Raw genomic sequence first — 24,288 nt, forward strand, 5'->3', positions numbered from 1 at the left:
GCCCACTGTGGTGATGCAGCTACTTTCTGCCCACTGTGGTGATGCAGCATACTTTCTGCCCACTGTGGGGATGCAGCATACTTTCTGCCCACTGTGGTGATTCAGCATACTTTCTCCCCACTGTGGTGATTCAGCATACTTTCTCCCCACTGTGGGGATGCAGCATACTTTCTGCCCACTGTGGTGATTCAGCATACTTTCTCCCCACTGTGGTGATTCAGCATACTTTCTGCCCACTGTGGTGATTCAGCATACTTTCTCCCCACTGTGGTGATTCAGCATACTTTCTGCCCACTGTGGGGATGCAGCATACTTTCTGCCCACTGTGGTGATTCAGCATACTTTCTTGTTGTGAGAAAGAAACAGAAAAAGATGAACATCCCCAGTACACAGACACAGGGTAGGTGTGTGTTCCTCCAGGGGATGGGCTGAGACAGAGGAGGAATAATCCTTCAGGCCTCACAGACCCTTTACACAGCTAGCCCCAATGCTACACATTGATGTCTGATGTACCGATAGATAGTGGCACAAACACACACTCACACTCTAACTACTCAACACACACACACACACACACACACAAACTAACCTTGTGGAGACACACAGTTCAGTCCAATTTTCCTTAACCCCTGAACCCGTACCCTAACCCTGACCAATAAACCTATCCTTAACACTTACCCTAACCTTAACCCTGACCTTAACCATTACCCTGACCTTAACCCTAACCCTGACCTTAACCCTGACCTTAACCCGAACCCTGACCTTAACCCTAAACCTAACCTTAACCCGAAAACCTAACCTTAACCCTAAACCTAGCTCCTAACCCTAAAACTAACCCTAGCTCCAAACCTTAACCCTAAAACTAACCCTAGCTCCTAATTCTAACCCTAAACCTAATTCTAACCCTAACACTAATTCTAACCTTAACCCTCATCCCCCTAGAGCTTGTGTCCCCAAGTTGGACTTCTGGTCCCCACAAGTATAGTTAAACATGTCCACACACACACACACACACACACACACACACACACACACACACACACACACACACACACACACACACACACACACACACACACACACACACACACACACACACACACACACACAGACGCACATGCACGCGTACACACACGCACACACACCACACACACACACACACACACACACACAAAGAAAACAAGCTGCAGCAGACATTTATTTTGGCTCCTCTCACCAACATTACCAATGAGGCTTTGGCCTGAGAGGACTGAAATACTGGGATTGAGGTTTCTGAAATAGCACAGCAGTTGAGTCATTTATATAAGTCTTACTGTGTGCTCTTTATACATTAGACATAAACCAGGCTCCCCCAAAAGTCATTGTTACATGTGTTTCCATCCCCATACATATTTAATGTACATAATCAAGAGCAGAGGAAAAATGAAATCTGAGAGGCTATTCTAGTGGGAGTAATGGTTTGGTGAGACCACCATTTTGGTTTCTCATGGTTTCTGTAAAGCTCACTCAAGAGAGATCAGACTAGAAGTGAGGGAGTAGGGGGGATATAGATAGAGAAGAAGGAGAGAAAGTACGTTCTAGCCACCCCGTGAGGTTGGACCCTTTCATTACCTTTGTAAGGCCTTTTCATTAAAGCCCAGAGGGCCTAAAGGGCCAGCTCACACCAGTGACACACAGTCTCCTCCTTTCACACCATGAAGATGTGGCAAGCAGTTCCTAAAACCAACTTACATCTGCCTTCTGAAAGAATGTGGCTTTATCGTTCTCCCTCCCTCTCTCTCTTTCCTTCTCTCTTTTCTTCTCTTCCTGCCCTCCGTCTCTCGCTCCACTTCAAAGCACTTGTCACAGCCCCCAGATAAAGACAGGGTTCAGGGGTGACGCGGCGCAGCCGCTGTGCTGCTGAGCCTGTTGCCATGGAAGCAGGCTTTTAATTCAGGCATCTCGTCGTCTGCCGGGGTCCTGCCGTGTTATCATGGGTAACGAGTCAGTGCTCCACGGGGAAGAGGCCCCTCTAAGTCCAAACGGATTTACACACCAGAGGAGAGGAGGAGAGAAGAGGAGAGGGGATGAGAGAGGATGAGAGGGGATGAGAGGAGGAGAGGGGATGAGAGAGGGCTAGGGAACAGAACCATGTCTATATTTTTTACATTTGAGTAATTTAGCCGACAGTCTTATCCAGAGTTACTTACAGTCATTGCATTCATCTTACCACATATCAGTCATTGCATTCATCTTACCACATATCAGTCATTGCATTCATCTTACCACATATCAGTCATTGCATTCATCTTACCACATATCAGTCATTGCATTCATCTTACCACATATCAGTCATTGCATTCATCTTACCACATATCAGTCATTTTGCATTCATCTTACCACATATCAGTCATTTTGCATTCATCTTACCACATATCAGTAATTTTGCATTCATCTTACCACATATCAGTCATTTTGCATTCATCTTACCACATATCAGTCATTGTCAGTACATTTTCCCTCAATGAAGTTCTCCCAGGGTCTTGATGCGAGACTCGACTGGGAGCCAGTGGAGAGTGCGGAGGACGTAGGTGACATGGGAGAACTTGGGAAGGTTGAACACCAGGTGGGCTCTCACCTACATATCCTCTCACCCATAGTAGCAGGATGATGACGTTCACTGGGAAAACATATTTGTTCCAAATTAATCTAACAATGGTCAAATTAGTGAACTCATTGATCGTTGTTTTCACTAAATCATTGTTCATACTAAAAAGGCAGACGCTTTACGTGTCCCCACCCGATTGTGTTTTTTGTTTGTTTATTTGTGTTTTTTGTACTTATTTTGTACATAATGTTGCTGAAAATGACCGAAAATAAATTCTGGACATCAGGACTCCGATTACTCACCACGGACTGGCAGAATCCTTTTATTCCTTTAACGAGTCTGACGAGCCCGACGCGGACTATATACTGCTTTCTCAGGAACAGGCCCAGATCCCCGTGATTTGCATGAAGAGGAGGCAGAGAAAAAGGGGCCAGAGGGCGGGCTGCCTTCTGAGAATTCAATCCCCACTTCCTTCCAATCTGCCTGCAAACGAGCAATCTTTGGAGAATAAAATCGATGACCTGCATGGAAGATTAAACTACCAACGTGACATTCAAAACTGTAATATCTTATGCTTCACGGAGTCGTGGCTGAACGACGACACTATCAACATATAGACGGCGGCGTCTGGTAAGACAAATTTTTGTAAATAACAGCTGGTGCACGATATCTAAGGAAGTCTCGAGCTATTGCTCGCCTGAGGTAGAGTATCTCATGATAAGCTGTAGACCACACTATCTACCTAGAGAATTTTCATCTGTATTTTTCTTAGCTGTTTACATACCACCACAGTCAGAGGCGGGCACTAAGACAGCTGTATTCCGCCATAAGCAAACAAGAAAACGCTCAACCAGAGGCGCCACTCCTAGTAGCCGGGGACTTTAATGCAGGGAAACTTAAATCAGTTTTACCAAATTTCTATCAGCATGTTAAATGTGCAACCAGAGGAAAAAAACTATGGACCACCTTTACTCCACACACAGAGATGCATACAAAGCTCTCCCTCGCCCTCCATTTGGCAAATCTGACCATAATTCTATCCTCCTAATTCAATTAAAGCAGGAAGCACCAGTGACTAGATCAATAAAAAAGTGGTCAGATGAAGCAGATGCTAAGCTACAGGACTGTTTTGCTAGCACAGACTGAAATATGTCCCTGGATTCCTCTGATGGCATTGAGGAGTATACCACATCAGTCACCAGCTTCATCAATAAGTGCATCGATGACGTCGTCCTCACAGTGACTGTACGTACATATCCCAACCAGAAGCCATGGATTACAGGCAACATCCGCACTGAGCTAATGGCTAGAGCTGCCGCTTTCAAGGAGCAGGACTTTAACCCGGGAGCTCATAAGACATCCCACTATGCCCTCTGACGAACCATCAAACAGGCAAAGCATCAATACAGGACTAAGATTGAATCATACTACACTGGCTCTGACGCTCGTCGAATGTTGCAGCGCTTGCAAACCATTACAGACCACAAAGGGAAGCACAGCCGAGAGCTGCCCAGTGACATGAGCCTACCAGACGAGCTAAACTACTTCTATGCTTGCTTCGAGGCAAGTAACACTGAAACATGCATGAGAGCACCAGCTGTTCCCGAAGACTGTGTGATCACGCTCTCCGCAGCCGATGTGAGTAAGACCTTTAAACAGGTCAACATTCACAAGGCCGCAGGGCCAGATGGATTACCAGGACGTGTACTGTGAGCATGCGCTGACCAACTGGCAAGTGTTTTCACTGACATTTTCAACCTCTCCCTGTCCGAGTCTGTAATACCATGTTTCAGGCAGACCACCATAGTTCCTGTGTCCAAGAACACTAAGGTAACCTGCCTAAATGACTACCGACCAGTAGCACTCACGTTTGTAGCCATGAAGTGCTTTGAAAGTCTGGTTATGGCTCACATCAACACACTCAGAAACCCTAGACCCACTGCAATTTGCATACCGCCCCAACAGATCCACAGATGATGCAATCTCTTTTGCACTCCACACTGCCCTTTCACACCTGGACAAAAGGAACACCTATGTGAGTATGCTATTCATTGACTTCAGCTCAGCGTTCAACATCATAGTGCCCTCAAAGCTCATCACTAAGCTAAGGACCCTGGGACTAAACACCTCCCTCTGCAACTGGATCCTGGACTTCCTGACTGGCCTCCCCCAGGTGGTAAGGGTAGGTAACAACTGCTGTCATGCTGATCCTCAACACAGGGGCCCCTCAGGGGTGCATGCTCATTCCCCTCCTGTACTCCCTGTTCACTCATAACTGCACGGCCAGGTACGACTCCAACACCAAATCAAATCAAATTTTATTTGTCACATACACATGGTTAGCAGATGTTAATGCGAGTGTAGCGAAATGCTTGTGCTTCTAGTTCCGGCCATGCAGTAATATCTAACAAGTATTCTAACAATTTCACAACAACTACCTTATACACACAAGTGTAAAGGAATGAATAAGAATATGTACATAAAAATATATATGGATGAGCGATGGCCGAACAGCATAGGCAAGATGTACTGACCTCGCCTGTACTGACCTCGCCTTCTGGATGATAGCGGGGTGAACAGGCAGTGGCTCGGGTGGTTGTTGTCCTTGATTATCTTTTTGGCCTTCCTGTGACATCGGGTGGTGTAGGTGTCCTGGAGAGCAGGTAGTTTGCCCCCGGTGATGCGTTGTGCAGACCTCACTACCCTCTGGAGAGCCTTACGGTTGTGGGCGGAGCAGTTGCCGTACCAGGTGGTGATACAGCCCGACAGGATGCTCTCGATTGTGCATCTGTAAAAGTTTGTGAGTGTTTTTGGTGACAAGCCAAATTTCTTCAGCCTCCTGAGGTTGAAGAGGTGCTGTTGCGCCTTCTTCACCACGCTGTCTGTGGGTGGACCATTTCAGTTTGTCCGTGATGTGTACGCCGAGGAACTTAAAACTTTCCATCTTCTCCACTACTGTCCCGTCGATGTGGATAGGGGGGTGCTCCCTCTGCTGTTTCCTGAAGTCCACGATCATCTCCTTTGTTTTGTTGACGTTGAGTGTGAGGTTATTTTCCTGACACCACACTCCGAGGGCCCTCACCTCCTCCCTGTAGGCCGTCTCGTCGTTGTTGGTAATCAAGCCTACCACTGTAGTGTCGTCTGCAGACTTGATGATTGAGTTGGAGGCGTGCATGGCGACGCAGGCATGGTTGAACAGGGAGTACAGGAGAGGGCTGAGAACGCACCCTTGTGGGACCCCAGTGTTGAGGATCAGCGGGGTGGAGATGTTGTTTCCTACCCTCACCACCTGGGGGCGGCCCGTCAGGAAGTCCAGGACCCAGTTGCACAGGGCGGGGTCGAGACCCATGGTCACTTAATGACGAGTTTGGAGGGTACTATGGCGTTAAATGCTGAGCTGTAGTCGATGAACAGCATTCTTACATAGGTATTCTTCTTGTCCAGATGGGTTAGGGCAGTGTGCAGTGTGATTGCGATTGCGTCGTCTGTGGACCTATAGAGGCGGTAAGCAAATTGGAGTGGATCTAGGGTGTCGGGTAGGGTGGAGGTGATATGATCCTTGACTAGTCTCTCAAAGCACTTCATGATGACGGAGGTGAGTGCTACGGGGCGATAGTCCTTAGCTTTCTTGGGAACTGGAACAATGATGGCCCTCTTGAAGCATGTGGGAACAGCAGACTGGGATAAGGATTGATTGAATATGTCCGTAAACACACCAGCCAGCTGGTCTGCGCATGCTTTGAGGACGCGTTAGGGATGCCGTCTGGGCCGGCAGCCTTGCGAGGGTTAACACGTTTAAATGCTTTACTCACGTTGGCTGCGGTGAAGGAGAGCCCGCATGTTTTGGTAGCGGGCCGTGTCGTTAGCACTGTATTGTCGTCAAAGCGAGCAAAGAAGTTGTTTAGTTTGTCTGGGAGCAGGACATCGTGGTCTGCGACGGGGCTGGTTTTCTTTTTGTTGTCCGTGATTGACTGTAGACCCTGCCACATACCTCTCGTGTCTGAGCCGTTGAATTGCGACTCTACTTTGTCTCTATACTGACGCTTAACTTGTTTGATTGCCTTGCGGAGGGAATAACTACACTGTTTGTATTCGGTCATGTTTCCGGTCGCCTTGCTCTGATTAAATGCAGTGGTTTGCGCTTTCAGTTTTGCACGAATGCTGCCATCAATCCACGGTTTCTGGTTGGGGAAGGTTTTAATAGTTGATGTGGGTACAACATCACCGATGCACTTGCTAATAAACTCGCTCAATCAGCGTATTCATCAATGTTATTGTCCGACGCTATGCAGAACATGTCCCAGTCCACGTGATCGAAGCAATCTTGAAGCGTGGAATCAGATTGGTCGGACCAGCGTTGAACAGACCTGAGTGCAGGCGTTTCCTGTTTTAGTTTCTGTCTATAGGCTGGGAGCAACAAAATTGAGTCGTGGTCAGATTTTCCGAACGGAAGGCGGGGCAGGGCATTGTATGCGTCGCGGAAGTTAGAGTAACAATGGCCCAGGATTTTTAGCGCATTCGATAGGCTGAAAAAAATTAGGGAGTCTTGTTTTCAGATTAGCCTTGTTAAAATCCCCAGCTACAATAAATGCAGCCTCAGGATATATAGTTTCCAGATTACATAGAGTCCAATGAAGTTCATTCAGGGCCATCGATGTGTCTGCTTGGGGGGGGGGTATATACGGCTGTGATTATAATCGAAGAGAATTCTCTTGGTAGATAATGCGGTCGACATTTGATTGTAAGGAATTCTAGGTCAGGTGAGCAAAATGACTTGAGTTCCTGTATGTTGTTATGATAACACCACGTCTCGTTAATCATAAGGCATACCTCCCCGTCCTTCTTCTTACCAGAGAGATGTTTGTTTCTGTCGGTGCGATGCGTGAAGAAACCAGGTGGTTGTACCGACTCCGATAGCGTGTCTCGAGTGAGCCACGTTTCTGTGAAACAAAGAACGAAACAATCTCTGATGTCTCTCTGGAAGGCAACCCTTGCTCGGATTTTGTCTAACTTGTTGTCAAGAGACTGGACATTGGCGAGTAGTTAACTCGGGAGCGGTGCGTGATGTGCCCGTGTACGGAGCCTGACCAGAAGACCGCTTCTTCTGCCCCTCCTGCGGCGCCGTTGTTTTGGGTCGATGGCTGGGATCCAATCCATTGTCCTGGGTGGTGGACCAGACAGAGGATCCGCTTCCGGAAAGTCGTATTCCTGGTTGTAATGTTGGTAAGTTGACGTTGCTCTTATATCCAATAGTTTCTCCCGGCTGTATGTAATAAAACCTAAGATTTCCATCATTAAGTTTGCCGATGACACAACAGTGGTAGGCCTGATCACCGACAACGACGAGACAGCCTATAGGGAGGAGGTCAGAGACCTGGCCATGTGGTGCCAGGACAACAACCTCTCCCTCAACGTGATCAAGACAAAGAAGATGATTGTGAACTACAGGAAAAAGAGGACCAAGCACACCCCCATTCTCATTGACAGGGCTGCAGTGGAGCAGGTTGAGAGCTTCAAGTTCCTTGGTGTCCACGTTACTAATAAACTAACATGGTCCAAACACACCAAGACAGTCGTGAAGAGGGCACGACAAAAACTTTTCCTCCTCAGGAGACTGAAACGATTTGGCATGGGTCCTCAGATCCTCAAAATGTTCTACAGCTGCACCATCGAGAGCATCCTGACTGGTTGCATCACTGCCTGGTACGGCAACTGCTCGGGCTCCGACCGCAAGGCACTACAGAGGGTAGTGCGAACGGCCCAGTACATCACTGGGGCCAAGCTTCCTGCCATCCAGAACCTCTATACCAGGTGGTGTCAGAGGAAGGCCCTCCAAATTGTCAAAGACTCCAGCCACCCTAGTCATAGACTGTTCTCTCTGCTACCGAATGGCAAGCGGTACCGGAGCGCCAAGTCTAGGTCCAAGAGGCTTCTAAACAGCTTCTACTCCCAAGCCATAAGACTCCTGAACACCTAATCAAATGGCTACCCAGACTAATTGCCCCCCCCCTCTTTTACACCGCTGCTACTTTCTGTTGTTCTATGCACAGTCACTTTAATAACTCTACCTACATGTATATATTACCTCAACTAACCGGTGCCCCCGCACATTAATTCTGTACCGGTACCTCCCTGTATATAGTCTCGCTATTGTTATTTTACTGCTGCTCTTTAATTTATTATTTCTTATTGTTATCCGTATTTTTTTTTAAACGGCATTGTTGGTTAGAGGCTCGTAAGTAAAAATTTCACTGTAAGGTGAAATTTGTTGTATTCGGCGCATGTGACTAATAAAATGTGATTTGATCTGATTTGATTTACAGTCTATTTCATACACGCCAATCTAGAAAAGCTTGAATCTCTGGCCAGTCCAGTTTCCACTTTTTCTCTCATGCTGTGTAACTGGTATTCTTCAGTCTAAATCTACTTTTAGCCCCGGTCCCTCTTCACAGGGAAGGCTAAGGTGTAAAGTACACAACAGGCCGTCAGTCAGGTCAGCGTGCCAGTGAACAGCAGAGTGCTTCTCCGCACACCATCAGATGAGCAGAGGAGACGAGGCGAGGGTGGAGGGTATGAGCCCTTTTGAGTGCCTGGTCATTGGAGGAACAGTGGAGGAACAGGACGTGTGTGTTCATTAGTGCGACCCAGGGGAGAGTGTGTGTCAGGAGGCCAGACCTAATCCCCATGGCAACCAACCCAATGACTACCCTTCAGGATGCTGCTTGTCAATAATTTCAGTCGTGATGTGTTCCTGGGGTATGATTCACGGCTCTGACTCGCTTTCTCATTTTCTCTCTCCATTCTGGCTTTTTGCTCTCTCTCATTCCTTTGTTGCTCTCTGCTCTCTCTCCTTCTCTTTGTGTGTCTCGGAGTCGCAGAGTCAAACGTGAACAAACATCCATTTGTAAAGGCTCCAACAGGAATGTCACAGGTAGATGAAGGAGAGGAACACAGTACAGTAGTACTGTGTGCAGGACAATAGCACCTGGGTCTCTTAAAAGTCCTGCAGGGGATAACTCTTCTTCTTGTAGGTTAGACATGTTCCCTTTCCATGTTCCCTCCTCTTCTTGTTATGATCAATGTTCCCTTGAAGTTGTGCGCATGTGCGGCCGTGCAGCTCCCCCGGGACTGCCACGCAGAAGTAATATTAGCCTGCGCAGAGAAGAACGAGATTGAACTTCCCTAGACTTTTTAGAGTTTTCTCCGTTAGTTAACACTATCAATGATTCCCTTTACTTTGGGAATTGTGACCGAATCAACGCAATATTAGACACTTTCAACGCAACATACAGAAACAAAAGTAACTATGCAAGACTTAGTACGCAAAACGAACTATGCAAGAGATTTTCTTGTAGGCAGAACGCATCGGAGTAGGATTCTATTGCATTGACAGGCACGACTCAGGCCCGTACTCTACACAGTACTCTACACAGACCGGTGCGCCATAACAAATCAGATCAGTAGGCCTACAGTGTATGAAAATGGACCATTGCCATATATATGGATCTGTGCCATTCACTTTAAACTGAACTATGTTTACAGCATGAACGGATGTGAGTAGATTATTATGAGATCAAAGTGAGAGCTACATGTAGTAACGTGTAGAAATTTGTTCATATACTTTGCTAGTTCGTGAGTTATTAGCCCAGTTATAGATCATTTGTAGTCAGCAATGGGGGAGTGATTGTTCCCTACAAGAGCACAAAACGTGTGCATTTCTAGACATCTTTGAAAAGCGAGTCAGGTAAAGAGCTTTTTTGTTGTTGGTGTTAACGGGGCAGTGTTGTATTTTGAAACAGGTCTGAATAAGCTAAGTTGCAAATAGGCAGAGAGTAGCATAATTATGTCTGATTCTCTGTAATAATGGTATGGGAATAATGCTGCATTTTATTTTGTAAAGTGGTTTCTTGCATGAAACACAACAACATTTTCAGTCACCTCCTTGTCTGAAGGACAAGTGGATAAGTCTCATGGTATGTAGGCCTACATTGAACACCACACTGCTACTGTAGGCTAAATGGTAGAACAGATATTCCCATGTTAAAACGTTATGAGATGCATTTTCTCCATTGTTCTTGATGGTAAGCAACTCTGGTAGGCCTACATTATGATCAAATAGCCGCAGTAGGCTAATTGACCACTGTCTGAAACTAACTTCAAGCGTCTACACAGCCTCAGGGTTCACAGTAAACGCGCGCCGGAAGTTGCGCTCAGCAGACCTGAAAATTGCTCAGTGACACATTTGTTTTGAGGGAACATTGGCTATGAGCAGGCCTGAGTTATAGGGTACCTATCAAGACTTTAGGTACATCACCACCCACCCAGGACAGCTAAGAATGAGATATGAGCAAGGCTACCACAGCCAACAGCAGTCAACACAATGAACTAACCGAAGACAAACCTCGGACTATCGTCTATTATATTCATATCCATAACTCCCCCTCATTCAGGGTACATCAGATGTACTGTTGTTCTCCACTTCACTCTGATCTTCTGCATAAATATGTAGAAGGGCATCACATTTACGTATATCTTTATACCCAGTATACCCACAGCTCTCTCCTTTCTGTCATATTAGTATTTATACACGTTGATTCGGCACATATTTCCATATTCGTAGTCAGGACAGATTTAGGGCATATGGTTTGTTGTCTAGCTCGCTGTGAGTGAATAATCAATCTGCAAGCTTGTGTAGCTCGTTCTCCAGATGTGTAATTTGTGTGTGTAGTGGAGATGTATAGTAATATAGATGACTATATGAATAAATGACACAGGTGCTTACTCAGAGAGATCAGTCAGTCACACAGTGAAGGACTTCTACAGGCTTCTACAGAAAATATCCAGTTTTACTTCACTTGGAACATATTCCCTCGGTGATGACTCTCATTTTCCCTTCCATCCAAATGATCCAACCACCCGGCCCATTTTCAGTGCTTTCCACCCACAGCTTGCCATGGGTTTGTCTTGTGTAAATGCAAAAACAAATACGTTTTGCACTCACAGCTCTACGTCTTCGCCTCCACTACTAACAACATTTCACAAGATGGGATTGTTAGGTGTGGTAGCAAGGAGACCTGCAGTCCAACCACAAGGTTCAACCAGCAGTTCTCCCTCAGTCTGTTAGAGGGGACAGAGAGCTGTAATGACAGCAGCACCAGGACTAGAGACAGTATGGACGGGTGTTGGGCAGTGGAGGTGGCTTACCCAAACCCAGTAGACAATTAGAGCTGAAGACGAACCTCTCTGACACAGCTGACCTCCACTGTCCCCTTGGCCTCCAGTGGTAATGAGGACGTCTGTGTCTGATAGTGCCTCCCGTTAGTGTTCTGACTGGATGCCCACACACACACACACACACACACACACACACACACACACACACACACACACACACACACACTAGGCTACACGCAGGCACACACAAACACACACACATCTCCAACCACATCGATCCATCATCTTCTTCTTCTCCACAAGCAGGATCTTGTGGGCGTGCCGGTGTGTGCGCATATACTGCGTGTTCATAACGGGCATGTTTTTTGTCTTCTAAGCAGATTTGAATACGGTACTCATTGTTCTTCAAACAATACGTTTTGTCTTTCAAAAAGGAAGAGATTTAGGTCTATACTATAGGACGAGAGAGTTGATAATCATTTCACATCCCTTTAATCTACACAATACAAAACACACCGAGAGAGTCTTAGTAATTAGGAGATAAGATGTGTGATTTTGAATCTCGTATTACCCTGGCCTGAATCCAGTCATTTATCTGAGAGTACAGTAGGTGTTCATGAGGAACCACTAGCTAGGTACTTCTTCTCTCTCTGTCCGTCCTCTTCTCTCCTCTCCCTCTCTTCCTCCCACACCATAAATTGTCATTACGGTATGACTTTATCTCTCTCTCTCTCTCTCTCTCTCTCTCTCTCTCTCTCTCTCTCTCTCTCTCTCTCTCTCTCTCTCTCTCTCTCTCTCTCTCTCTCTCTCTCTCTCTCTCTCTCTCTCTCTCTCTCTGTTCTTCTGTTCTCCCTTTCTCTCGGTCCCTCTCCTTCTGGCAGCCTCATTCACTCACCTGCATGTATTATGATTTTCCGGTCTCTCTCTCTCTCTCGCTCTCGCTCTAGCTCTAGCTCGCTCTGTCACCCTCTCTCTCTCCCTCGCTCGTCCTCTCTCTCTATTTCTCTCCCACTCTCTCTCTACTTCTGTTTCTTTCTCTCTCTTTCGCTGTTTATTTTCTCGTCTCTGACATAAAGACTCCCTCCCTCTCTTTATGACAGTTGACATGTGGCTATTTCCCTGCGTTAACGACTAGAATTGTGCCAATTACCTCCCGGAATGTGCCGGTGCCAATCAGCCGGTAACAAGCTCGGTGCCAGCGTCTCTGTGTTTGTGTGTGTGTGAGTGTGTGTGACAGGGGGTGTGAACGTTTTTTGAGTTATTTTGATCACTCATACGATGGTTCTAAAATGTGTTATTGTCCCTTCTAGGCATCCATGGTCACACGTTTACTAGTTATAATTATATTAGTAAAAGTGTAAAAATGACTCATATTGAGTGAACAGTGCATTGACTTTGAGTGACAAATATGAGCCGTGGCAGTCTTTACACATGCGCGCACACACACACACACTTTCCTTTCTTTTTTGACAAGGGTTTCCACCTCCTCGTGTCTCCCTCCCTCTTTCTACAGCGTTAAAAAAGCTCTTTTGTTCAGTTTTTAATTACCCTCACACCGCTCTTGACTTCTGAACGCAGCCTGTTTGGAGAGGCTGCCTCTCTGATTGGTGCAAAATTAGATAACCACCTCTCTGTGCCGACTGTCAATCCCCATTACAAGAACAGGCTTTCACATACCAAAGGCTGTGGTTAACAGAACAATGTGTCAATCAACTCCATCATGTCTTTGACTCTTTTTCTTCTTACTTTCATCTCCCTCGTTTGTTTTATTGGAAGCTTTGTCACAACCCCTTTTAGTCGATCCATCAGTACAAAGAGAGAACGGTCTCAAAATGGCGATCAGTCAATACTACTGTCAGGCGTTCGTTTCTTTTTTAAACACGGAGGATATATTCATAGGGAATCTTCACATGTGACGTGATCGGCATTGCTTGTCATATTTGTCAGCCTCGTTCACTATTTAATTCAGATGTTCTGAATGGCCGTGTTCCCTTTAGTGTGAGGCAAGGTGAGTGTGTATTCCGTTGGAACACAGAGGACCACACATACTCACTACACACACGGGAACACACACAGCTCCATCAGGACAAGGGTAAAAAATAACATAACCACTGTCCCAGCAGGCCAGGCCCAGGCCAATCAGCGTCCCACTCAGCTGTGCTAAACACACACACACACACACACACACACACACACACACACACACACACACACACACACACACACACACACACACACACACACACACACACACACACACACACACACACACACACACACACACGCTGCTTCCACGCATTTCTGTTTGTGTGTGTTGTTTGCTTGTTTTCCTCAGTAAATGTAGTGATGCGTATAATCACTTGTGCTCGCCTCCCATCCCCTGGGTTTATATGTAATCCTTATTGATTTACATTGGTGGAGTTTTCTGATTACCACGGGCAGCATCGCTATCTGCTATCATTATGTTGATGACTTTTTTTTTAGCGATGGGTTTAATACCCGTCACGTTGATACTCACAAGACATTCACCTCGATTGGTATGCGTTCTGGATTAATGGCGTTTCTACAGAATGGGTTTGTAAAACAGTTTGTTGTATTTGTGTTTCATTTCACTATCTTCCGGGTCATATTCTCGAACTAACTGATGAAGCCACACCAGGTGTCAAACAGACACTGACATACATACTAAGACAGATGAGATACGTATTGGTAATGACAGGTATCCTTCAATCATTCATTCAATTGACATGCTTATTACTGTTTATGACAGGGTTTCCCAAACTCGGTCCTGGGGACCCCAATGGGTACACGTTTTGTTTCTTGCCCTAGCACTACACAGCTGATTCACATAATCAACTAATCATCAAGCTTTGATAATTTGAACCGGCTGTGTAGTGTTAGGGCAAAAACCAAAACGCTCAACCCTTTGTGGTCCCCAGGACCGAGTTTGGGAAACGCTGGGTTATGACATCAGACAACGGTGTTATTTCTCAGATATCATATTCCCCAGACATATTGAGATCTCCTGTTCCCTGTCGTTTAGATCCTCCCCTCGTCTAGTGAAGTGACTCTTCAGCTATCTCATTATCTCAGGGTTAAAAACACAGCTTTTTCTTCTGTAGGAGAGTCGAGAGCAGATTTGTGTTGTCTCTGTTTGCTGTTTGATTGGCCCTGGTATCCCCGTGATAAATGATATGAGATGCTATCTAACGTTAGCGGGAGCTGGGCAGACAAGGCACTGGATGCGTTAGGACTGGATATGAGACGGGATGAGAGCGGGTGTATTGCATTGTTGTGCTGTGGAGTACAAGAGCCTGGGCTTAATTTCACTGACGAGCCAGACAGCAGGGGAGGGAACCCTAACCACTGCGCTGCATGCGATTGATTTGCCTGATAAATGTTTATGGAGGAAAACACTCATAAGCAACATATCAGCAGAGGAATATGACGTTGCGCATACAGAAGTTTGCCACCGAGCTCTGCTGCTAATTGTTTTTCCGCTGTCTTTTGATGTGAATCTGTCACCACGAGTCTGCCTCTGTTCTGGAGTGGTATTATGTTTATGACGGATGAATTCAGTTTGAGTGGGAGTTTTAAGCTGCCGTTAATTGCTGCTAGCTAGAGTGTTGAAAGTAGCTCTGCCTTAAGTCTCCCTGTATTGCTGTTGCAGGATAGGGGTGCAGGCAGGCAGGCAGGCAGGCGGCTCTATACAAGCAGGACCCTCTTTGATGGTGTAGTCGTGATATCTGTCATCTTCAGACACTGCAGATGCTAGTGATGGTAGCGAGGCTTCTATCTCACCTGTATCACAATCTGTCCATCTTGTTTAGTGAGACAGTCATCGTGATGCTGCTTTTAGAACAATCAGAAGAAAAACACAGATCTTATCACTCGAAGACTACAGTACACCCACCTATTCCAGCACCAGGCTCTTGGCTCTCAAGTCATTTCACTGCAGTCACTTAGACCAGCGCCCACAGATTCTTTAGGCTTGGCAGGGTTCAAATGGGAGAGTTTCTTCAGTTCTCTGAGGTGTAGATCAAGTGTCCTCCAATAGTTCTTAGACAATGGCCAGCCAAACAGACTTCTTATCTCTCCCAGGCCTGCTCTGACCTTATCTGGCATCGTCTGCTTGTCAGGAGGAAGCACAATGCACAGGATGTCTCCTGTGCTGTTCACCTCTCTCTATGCACTCAATGCATTCCCTGACTCTGACTACACACAGGATGTCTTTTCTCGAGAGAAAACAGTTAGACGATTCAGATGAAAAGTGTGAAGAAGTCTTTGAAACTGCCTTCCTCTGTCTGTCTGTCTGTCTGTCTGTGTAAAGCGGACCGGTCTCTCTGCCTGAGGCCCAGCCTTCACACCCGAGGAGGATGAGGTGAAGAAAAGTGTTTCTGTGATTTACGGTCAAATAAAAGCCCCACACGGTTCCCTGTTTTCTGATATTATCAGGAGTTCAATATCTGTGTCATTTGGAGAAAAAAACTGAAATTCATAAGGAAAGGTCAAGGAGCTTTGCAGTTCCAAATATAGCAACGAATTTCCTTTCCTCTCGCTGTCTGACAATACAGTATTACTTTGTTCTGTTCTGGGGAAATGAAAAGAGAACATGATAGCTTTTTATAGAAAGACACAGGCCTCAGAGACATAAATAGTGTTGCTGTAATCCTGGACTTGAGCTTTATTGGAGAGGTGAATGGGAGACAAAGAGAAGAAAATGTCTTTAAACCCTTTAAACACTTCCTTGTGATTTATTCCAGAGGAAATCAGGTTAACGTGTCTGACTGCCGTGCAGTCCCAGTTTCATGTCTGCTCTTACCGACTGGTTTTGATGTCTACTGTTCCTCACTGAGGAACAATATTCATGGTCTCTCTCTCTTTATCTTTCTTTCCTTCTTATTTTCTAATTCTTTCATTCTCTCTCTCTCTGTCTCTCTGTCTCTCTCTCTGTCTCTCTCTCGCTCTCTCTCTCTGCCCCTCCCTCCCAGGTGGAGTGGCTGAAGAACGAGGAGATCATAGACCCTGCTGATGACCGCAACTTCTACATCACCATCGACCATAACCTGATCATCAAACAGGCCAGACTGTCTGACACCGCTAACTACACCTGTGTCGCCAAGAACATCGTCGCCAAGAGACGCAGTACCACGGCAACAGTCATCGTCTACGGTAGCAATCAACTCTCACCGTGACACGTTAACTGTAACATCCTTCTAAAGTTGCACTGCATGAGGCAACTGGTTGGGATTTTTCTTAAGGTGTCTGTCAGCAACAGATGCATATCTGTATTCCCAGTCACGTGAAATCTATAGATTAGGGCCTAATGAGTTTATATCAGTTGATTGATTTCCTTATATGAACTGTAACTCAGTAAAATCTTTGAAATTGTAGAATGTTGCGTTTATATTTTGGTTCAGTGTAGCTGGACCCTGTCAGGTTGTGATAGGTCTTTGACTGGAGAGGCCAGGAATCCTCACCCCTCCTTATCCTCACCCTCGCCTGAGTCCTGATAACCACTGTACCTCTCTGCTCCCCAGTCTCTCCTTAGGGGATTAGACACGCGTGACAGCACAGACATTCAGGCCTCAGGGCTTCTTCCACCCTAGAAGGAACGTAACTACCCCCACCCAGCATGTGAAGTGGCTAAACCTCAAGTTATTAAATCAGTCTGTCAGTCTAGCTAATCATCAGCTAACAGACACGAGGCTGTTTTATAGCCTTAACCTCCTACACAAAAATACGCACGCGGGAGTGAGCGCGCATACACGACAGAAAACCGGGCCAGAATGGGTGGAGGTTTGCAGGAATTGATGATGTCACCAGGGTCAGGTTTCAAATCTATCTCTCCTTCCATCCCTCCAGTGTCTCCCAGCACAGCACATCATCCATAAATCACACACACTGGCCCTGCCATGGAGGATTATGGGGGATTAGGGGGTCCTAAGTTATTGTTGGTGTCCTATTTGTTAATTTATCTATTTTAGTTGTCCGTTCTGACAGGCGAGAGCAGCATGTGTGGCTTAGATGAGTCCAGTATGAGGGTGAAGTAGAGCAACAGTGTGTGTGTGTGTGTGTGTGTGTGTGTGTGTGTGTGTGTGTGTGTGTGTGTGTGTGTGTGTGTGTGTGTGTGTGTGTGTGTGTGTGTGTGTGTGTGTGTGTGTGTGTGTGTGTGTGTGTGTGTGTGTGTGCGCGCATCTGTGTCAGCAGACTTTGGGGTCTTCAGGGACTGGGGTCGCTGTCCCTGCTAGGCTTTTCCCTTCACTAATGCAGTCTGGAAGGATTGAGTGAGTGCGCCGGGAAGACAGCTTTGATGTTGGCTCATCCTTAAAAGAATACACCAGAAGCCACTTTCTCTGCCTGGATTGCGTCAGTCCCTCTTCCCCGTCCCCCTCCCCTGTATGCAGGCATACACACAAACACACAGACAGACATAGAGACAGAGAGACAGAGAAACGGAGAGAGGGAGAGACAGAGAGGGAGAGGGAGAGAGAGAGGTTCCCTCGTTACCAGAGGAGACAGACCAGCCCAGTGGTTTTCCAGCCTGCACCACAACAAGGAATCTGGGAAAGGGCTGGGGAGGACACGCAGAGAGAGGGATGGATGGAGAAAGAGAGAGGCGGAGAAGGAGGAAGAGTAATAAACCCCATAAGTAAAGAAAGAGACAGTGAAGAAAGGCAGGGCTTTGGCTCTGCTCCCGTGGAGTCTGATGCTTGGGGCTTCACTCCTCGTAAGCTCTGAGGGGCCTCCAGCTCCTCACATCTGAAATGCCACAGTCGTGTTCTCAGCCACACACCCCACTGTCATTCTGCTCTGGATTTCGACTGAGACGCAGATGGAATTGGAGGAAAGGAAGAAAGGATTTGAGGGATTCAGAAGATGGGAAATACAGCAGCCAGAATAGCCTGTCCACATAGCTAACTAATGAACCGTGCTAACAGGGGAGAACCCAAGTGTGCTACAGATTCTTCAATGCCATGTTCATTCGAGCAAAAAAGGGCTGGTGGAAAACACTCACATTCTCTAAGACTCACTCAATGCCACTATAAAAAGGACAACGATTGTATTTGCTAAAGTGTTAAACATGTTGTTTTCCGATGTTGTTGGGGTTTTTCTACAGTGAATGGCGCCTGGTCAACATGGACAGAGTGGACGGTGTGTAACAGTCGCTGTGGCCGTGGCTACCAGAAGCGCACGCGGAGCTGCACCAACCCAGCACCGCTCAATGGGGGCGCCATCTGTGACGGGCAAGGCATTCAGAAGCTGGCATGCAACCCACTGTGCCCAGGTAGTTACTGCGCCACTTGTCACAGCCCTTATGGAGCAGGGGAGTGCAATTTACTGGACAACACAAACAGAGCACTATATATTTTCATAAATATAGATATCTATCATTCTTACTCTCACTCTTCCCCAACCCACTCCGCCCCGCCCAACCCCACCCCGTTTCTTTCCCACTAATTGTCACATACTCATGCACCCAATCTCGCACACTCTCACTCCCACCCTCCATGCCTTCTCCCCCTCTCCTCCCTCCCTCCCTCCATCCCTCCCTCCCCACCACCATGCCCCCGCCCCCCACTCCCTCCCTCCCCTCTGTGTGTTAGTGGATGGTCTGTGGACAGAGTGGAGTAAATGGTCCACGTGTGGGACAGAGTGTACCCACTGGAGGAGGAGGGAGTGCAGCGCCCCGGCGCCCAAAAACGGGGGGAAGGACTGTGAGGGCATGGTGCTTCAGTCCAAGAACTGCACCGATGGCCTGTGTATGCAGAGTGAGTACAGTACATGATTACCATCCCCACTCTATCCTACCCTCCTCTGTCTGCCTCTGTAGGAACCCAATGCATTATTACGTGATCCCTATCTGTCTGTCTGTCTCTGTCTCTGTCTCTGTCTCTGTCTCTGTCTCTGTCTCTGTCTCTGTCTCTGTGTCTGTCTGTCTGTCTGTCTCTGTCTCTGTCTCTGTCTCTGTCTCTGTCTGTCTGTCTGTCTGTCTGTCTGTCTGTCTGTCTGTCTGTCTGTCTGTCTGTCTGTCTGTCTGTCTGTCTGTCTGTCTGTCTGTCTGTCTGTCTGTCTCTGTCTCTGTCTCTGTCTCTGTCTCTGTCTCTGTCTCTGTCTCTGTCTGTCTGTCTGTGTGGTTAGGAGCCATCCTGTTTCTCACTGCACTCCCACAAGACACCTCCACCCACTTCCCCTGTATCCCTTTCTCTACTCTGTTTCACACTTACATTCACATCCTTGCACTAACATACACTTACCACTCACGCACACACACACTTTTTCTCTTTCCGTCACACACACTTTCCGCTGTTTTGGAGTAAAATTACAGGAGACAATGTGTATCTTTGTTCCGCCCTGGGCCCTAGAGAGTACATCTAGAATAGTCAGTGTGTGTTAAACAACAGCCTCGTCACCACACCACCAGGCAGCATTACTGTAAGCTATTACCCTTGTCACAGAGTGGGCATTCAGGAGCTATATTTAAAATAATGATAAGTGATTATAATGTACTTACAGGGAAGCTCATAATTGCTGAGCTACTACGATTGCTGCTCTAATTTAAAAAGCACGGGCTTCCATCGGTCCAATGAGAGGAAGCACAAGCACAGACATGCTGCTTTTCCTGAACGCCCAATTATATGTGTTGACAAGCAGGCTAGTATTTGTTTCCCTGTAGCTCTCTCGCAACATTTTAGAAGTATTAAAGGTGGGGGGGGGAAAGGCAGTAGAGTTTCCTGGCATTTCCTCCTAGTGCTCCGCAATCATTCTATAAATGTTATTGTTTTGCTCTGAACTCCTCTTGAAAACACAGCCTAAACCCAGCTTGTGGTCGGACCGCTGGAGATTTTCCGTAGGCGGAGAAATGCTCTTTGAGAAATTTTTTATGGAGAGCGAGAAACACACAGTTCAGTTGAGCCAACAATCCTGCCTTCTTTTCCCTTATTATACATTCAGAGAGCTGCAGAGATTGGAAACATGCTGTAGCTTTCAGCTGCTTTGTTCTGTGTGCTGCAGACTCGCAGGGTAAAACCTTTTCTACTTTGAAGTCGTGCTTATCTGCTAATTCTGAGAGGGAGGGAGAGAACGCGAGAGAGAAAGGGGGAGAGCGCTGTAGGCAGGAGCAAGAGTGTTCTTGTCAAATTAAAAGTAAGGGGCGAGTCTTTTTTAAATCACTCCCTTCCTAATAAAGTCTTTAGGGTGAGAAGCCCACACACTGCCTCTGGTTCCTCTACGGTTCCAGTGTGACACTAATAGAACCCAGACAGTCACCGCACTCCAATAACACCGTGCAGACGTTCCAGATGTTCTATATGACACTAATGGAACCCAGACAGTCTTTACATGTCATGTGCCATATAGGATGCAGATGGTCACATGCATTCCACTAATATGATATGTTGTACAGTAGCCAATAGACTTGTAAATAATGCAGACATAGCTGCTCCATACCATGAATATGACCTATATAGTCACCACATTCCATCATGACATGTAGATTGTACCTATGTCTGACTGGTATGATCCAGATGATGTGAATGTCACTAATATAATGAATACAAACAACGGTACATTTACTGATTACTAATGCATATTTAGCAAGATGGATAAGCTGTGTATATACAACTTTGTCACACTGAAATTGTGGTTGATCTGTTGTTTTAAATGCAGGTGAAATAATTCAAATAGCAGCTTTGAGATGGAACAAACGTTTCCTTCAGCCTTTTTTATTTTATCTCAGCGGGCTGTGAAGCCCTCGTGAAGCTCCCTCTCCTTCCATCTCTCTCTCTCCCTCTTTCCCTCTCCCCCTCTCTCTCGCTCTCTCCCAGAATAAGCCCATTGCAGAAGCATTAGTTCTCTGTTAGATTAATGGCCAGTTTGCAGAGGATATATACCCATATCCATATAGATTTAGGATCGTTCCCTGGATTGATTTTAGGAAAGCTAAGAGGGTGAAGCCACTTATGTCAACGCTAATAACCATCTCCACCCGCATTTAGGAGAGCGGCCCATTATCTAAAAAGCTCACATTATGGCAAATATGATTGGGAATGGAAGATGTGTGCAATCTGAACTCATCTCGCCCACTGATTTTCCTCTCTCTACACTGGTCTGGGATCAGCACTAATAGAGACCCTTAGATTCTGTTCCAGTTTGATCTCATGTTTTAAAAAAATAAATAATTTTAAACACTGCAAAATGTAATCCATCTGATTGATTTGATGAACTAATTAGTCAGACGAATAGCAATGTTGCTCACCCTGATTTGCTACTATATACTCGTCATCAAACTTGCTTATTTATAACCTTTATTCTGGAAAAGGCGCTAAATATTGAAGGATAGATGAATAAAGGGGTCAGACTTTCACTGTAGTAACAGTATATCTAACCGTCCTTAGTGGTGAGTTCAATGTGAAGGTAGTTTGACCCTCTGTCCCTCATGTGTTTGTGCCTCTCTCTCTCTCTTTCTCTCTTTCTCTCGCTCTCTCCCCCCCTCTCTCTCTCTTTCTCTCTCTCTCTTTCGGCCTGTCTTAGTTGATTCTGATGTTGTTTTCCAAGGCTGTGGTAACTCCGCTCTCAGACAGATGACATTTTGTTGACATATCGATCTGTAGAAAGGGTAGGGCTGACTGCAGCACAAGGTCTAAGACAGCCTTTATTCTTATCAAACACCAGACACTGTGAAATATCACTACATTGTATTATATTTACCTCAAGGCTTGTATTTTTTTTATTTATTTTTTTGCTGAATTATATAATTGTATGTAATATAGTCAACATTTACCACTAAAATAGATAGGGCTAGACAACAACATTAATATATGTCTAATTGTAGTCGTTTTGGGAATGGAAGATTCTTACGCATAATTCCATGTTAAATATGTACAGTTGAAGTTGGAAGTTTACATACACTTAGGTTGGAGTCATTAAAACTCGTTTTTCAACCACTCCCCAAATTTCTTGTTAACAAACTATAGTTTTGGCAAGTCGGTTAGGACATCTACTTTGTGCAAGATACAAGTCATTTTTCAAACAATTGTTTACAGACAGATTATTTCACTTATAATTCACTGTATCACAATTCCAGTGGGTCAGAAGTTTACATACACTGAGTTGACTGTGCCTTTAAACAGCTTGGAAAATTCCAGAAAACTATGTCAAGGCTTTAGAAGCTTCTGATAGGCTAATTGACATAATTTGAGTCAATTGGAGGTGTACCTGTGCATGTATTTCAAGGCCTACCTTCAAACTCACTGCCTCTTTGCTTGACATCATAGGAAAATCAAAAGAAATCAGCCAAGACCTCAGAAAAATAATTGTAGACCTCCACAAGTCTGGTTCATCCTTGGGAGCAATTTCCAAACACCTGAAGGTACCACGTTCATCTGTACAAACAATAGAACACAAGTATAAACACCATGGGACCACATACCCGTCATACCGCTCAGGAAGGAGACGCGTTCTGTCTCTTAGAGATGAACATACTTTGGTGCGAAAAGTGCAAATCAATCCTAGAACAACAGCAAATTACCTTGTGAAGATGCTGGAGGAAACAGGTACAAAAGTATCTATATCCACAGTAAAACGAGTCCTATAATCGACATACACTGAAAGGCCGCTCAGCAAGGAAGGAACTGCTCCAAAACGGCCATAAAAAAGCCAGATTACGGTTTGCAACTGCCCATGGGGACAAAGATCGTACTTTGTTTGAGAAATGTCCTCTGGTCTGATGAAACAAAAATAGAACTGTTTGGCCATAATAACCATTGTTATGTTTGGAGGATAAAGGGGAAGGCTTGCAAGCCAAAGAACACCATCCCAACTGTGAAGCACGGGGGTGGCAGCATCATGTTGTGGGAGTGTTTTGCTGCAGGAGGGACTGGTGCACTTCACAAAATAGATGGCATCATGAGGATGGAAAATTATGTGGATATATTGAAGCAACATCTCAAGACATCAGTCAGGAAGTTAAAGCTTGGTCGCAAACGGGTCTTCCAAATGGACAATGACCCCAAGCATACTTCCAAAGTTGTGGCAAAATGGCTTAAAGACAACAGAGTCAAGGTATTGGAGTGACCATCACAAAGCTCTGACCGCAATCCTATAGAAAATTTGTGGGCAGAACTGAAAAGTTTTTGCGATCAAGGAGGCCTACAAACCTGACTCAGTTACACCAGCTCTGTCAGGAGGAATGGGCCAAAATTCACCCAATTTATTGTGGGAAGCTTGTGGAAGGCTACCCTAAAACGTTTGACCAAGTTAAACAATTTAAACGCAATGCTGCCAAATACTAATTGAGTGTATGTAAACTTCTGACCCACTGGGAATGTGATGAAAGAAATATAAGTTGAAATAAATCATTCTCTCTACTATTATTCTGACATTACACATTCTTAAAATAAAGTGGTGATCCTAACTGACCTAAGACAGGGAATCTTTACTAGGATTAATTGTCAGGAATTGTGAAAAACCTCCGACTTCAACTGTCGCTAAGATACAGTACATATGGGAATCAATCAATTATAAAG

The 24,288-nt window shown here is 45.7% G+C and overlaps 1 protein-coding gene across 3 annotated transcripts in view; it reads left to right on the forward strand.

The window, feature by feature from the left end:
* LOC139543840 (netrin receptor UNC5C-like) overlaps nucleotides 1-24,288 on the forward strand; it is a 191,202-nt gene that overhangs the window by 135,318 nt on the left and 31,596 nt on the right. For 2 of the 3 annotated variants that reach the window (XM_071350310.1, XM_071350311.1), the window contains exons 5-7: nucleotides 16,753-16,933; nucleotides 18,882-19,049; nucleotides 19,369-19,533. In XM_071350310.1, coding sequence (XP_071206411.1) covers nucleotides 16,753-16,933; nucleotides 18,882-19,049; nucleotides 19,369-19,533 — 514 coding nt within the window. The remainder of the gene's footprint in view (nucleotides 1-16,752; nucleotides 16,934-18,881; nucleotides 19,050-19,368; nucleotides 19,534-24,288) is intronic. The other variant, XM_071350312.1, reaches the window with a different exon arrangement.

Source organism: Salvelinus alpinus, chromosome 18 (genome assembly GCF_045679555.1).
Source record: "Salvelinus alpinus chromosome 18, SLU_Salpinus.1, whole genome shotgun sequence".
In the NCBI taxonomy this organism is placed as follows: Eukaryota; Metazoa; Chordata; class Actinopteri; order Salmoniformes; family Salmonidae; genus Salvelinus; species Salvelinus alpinus.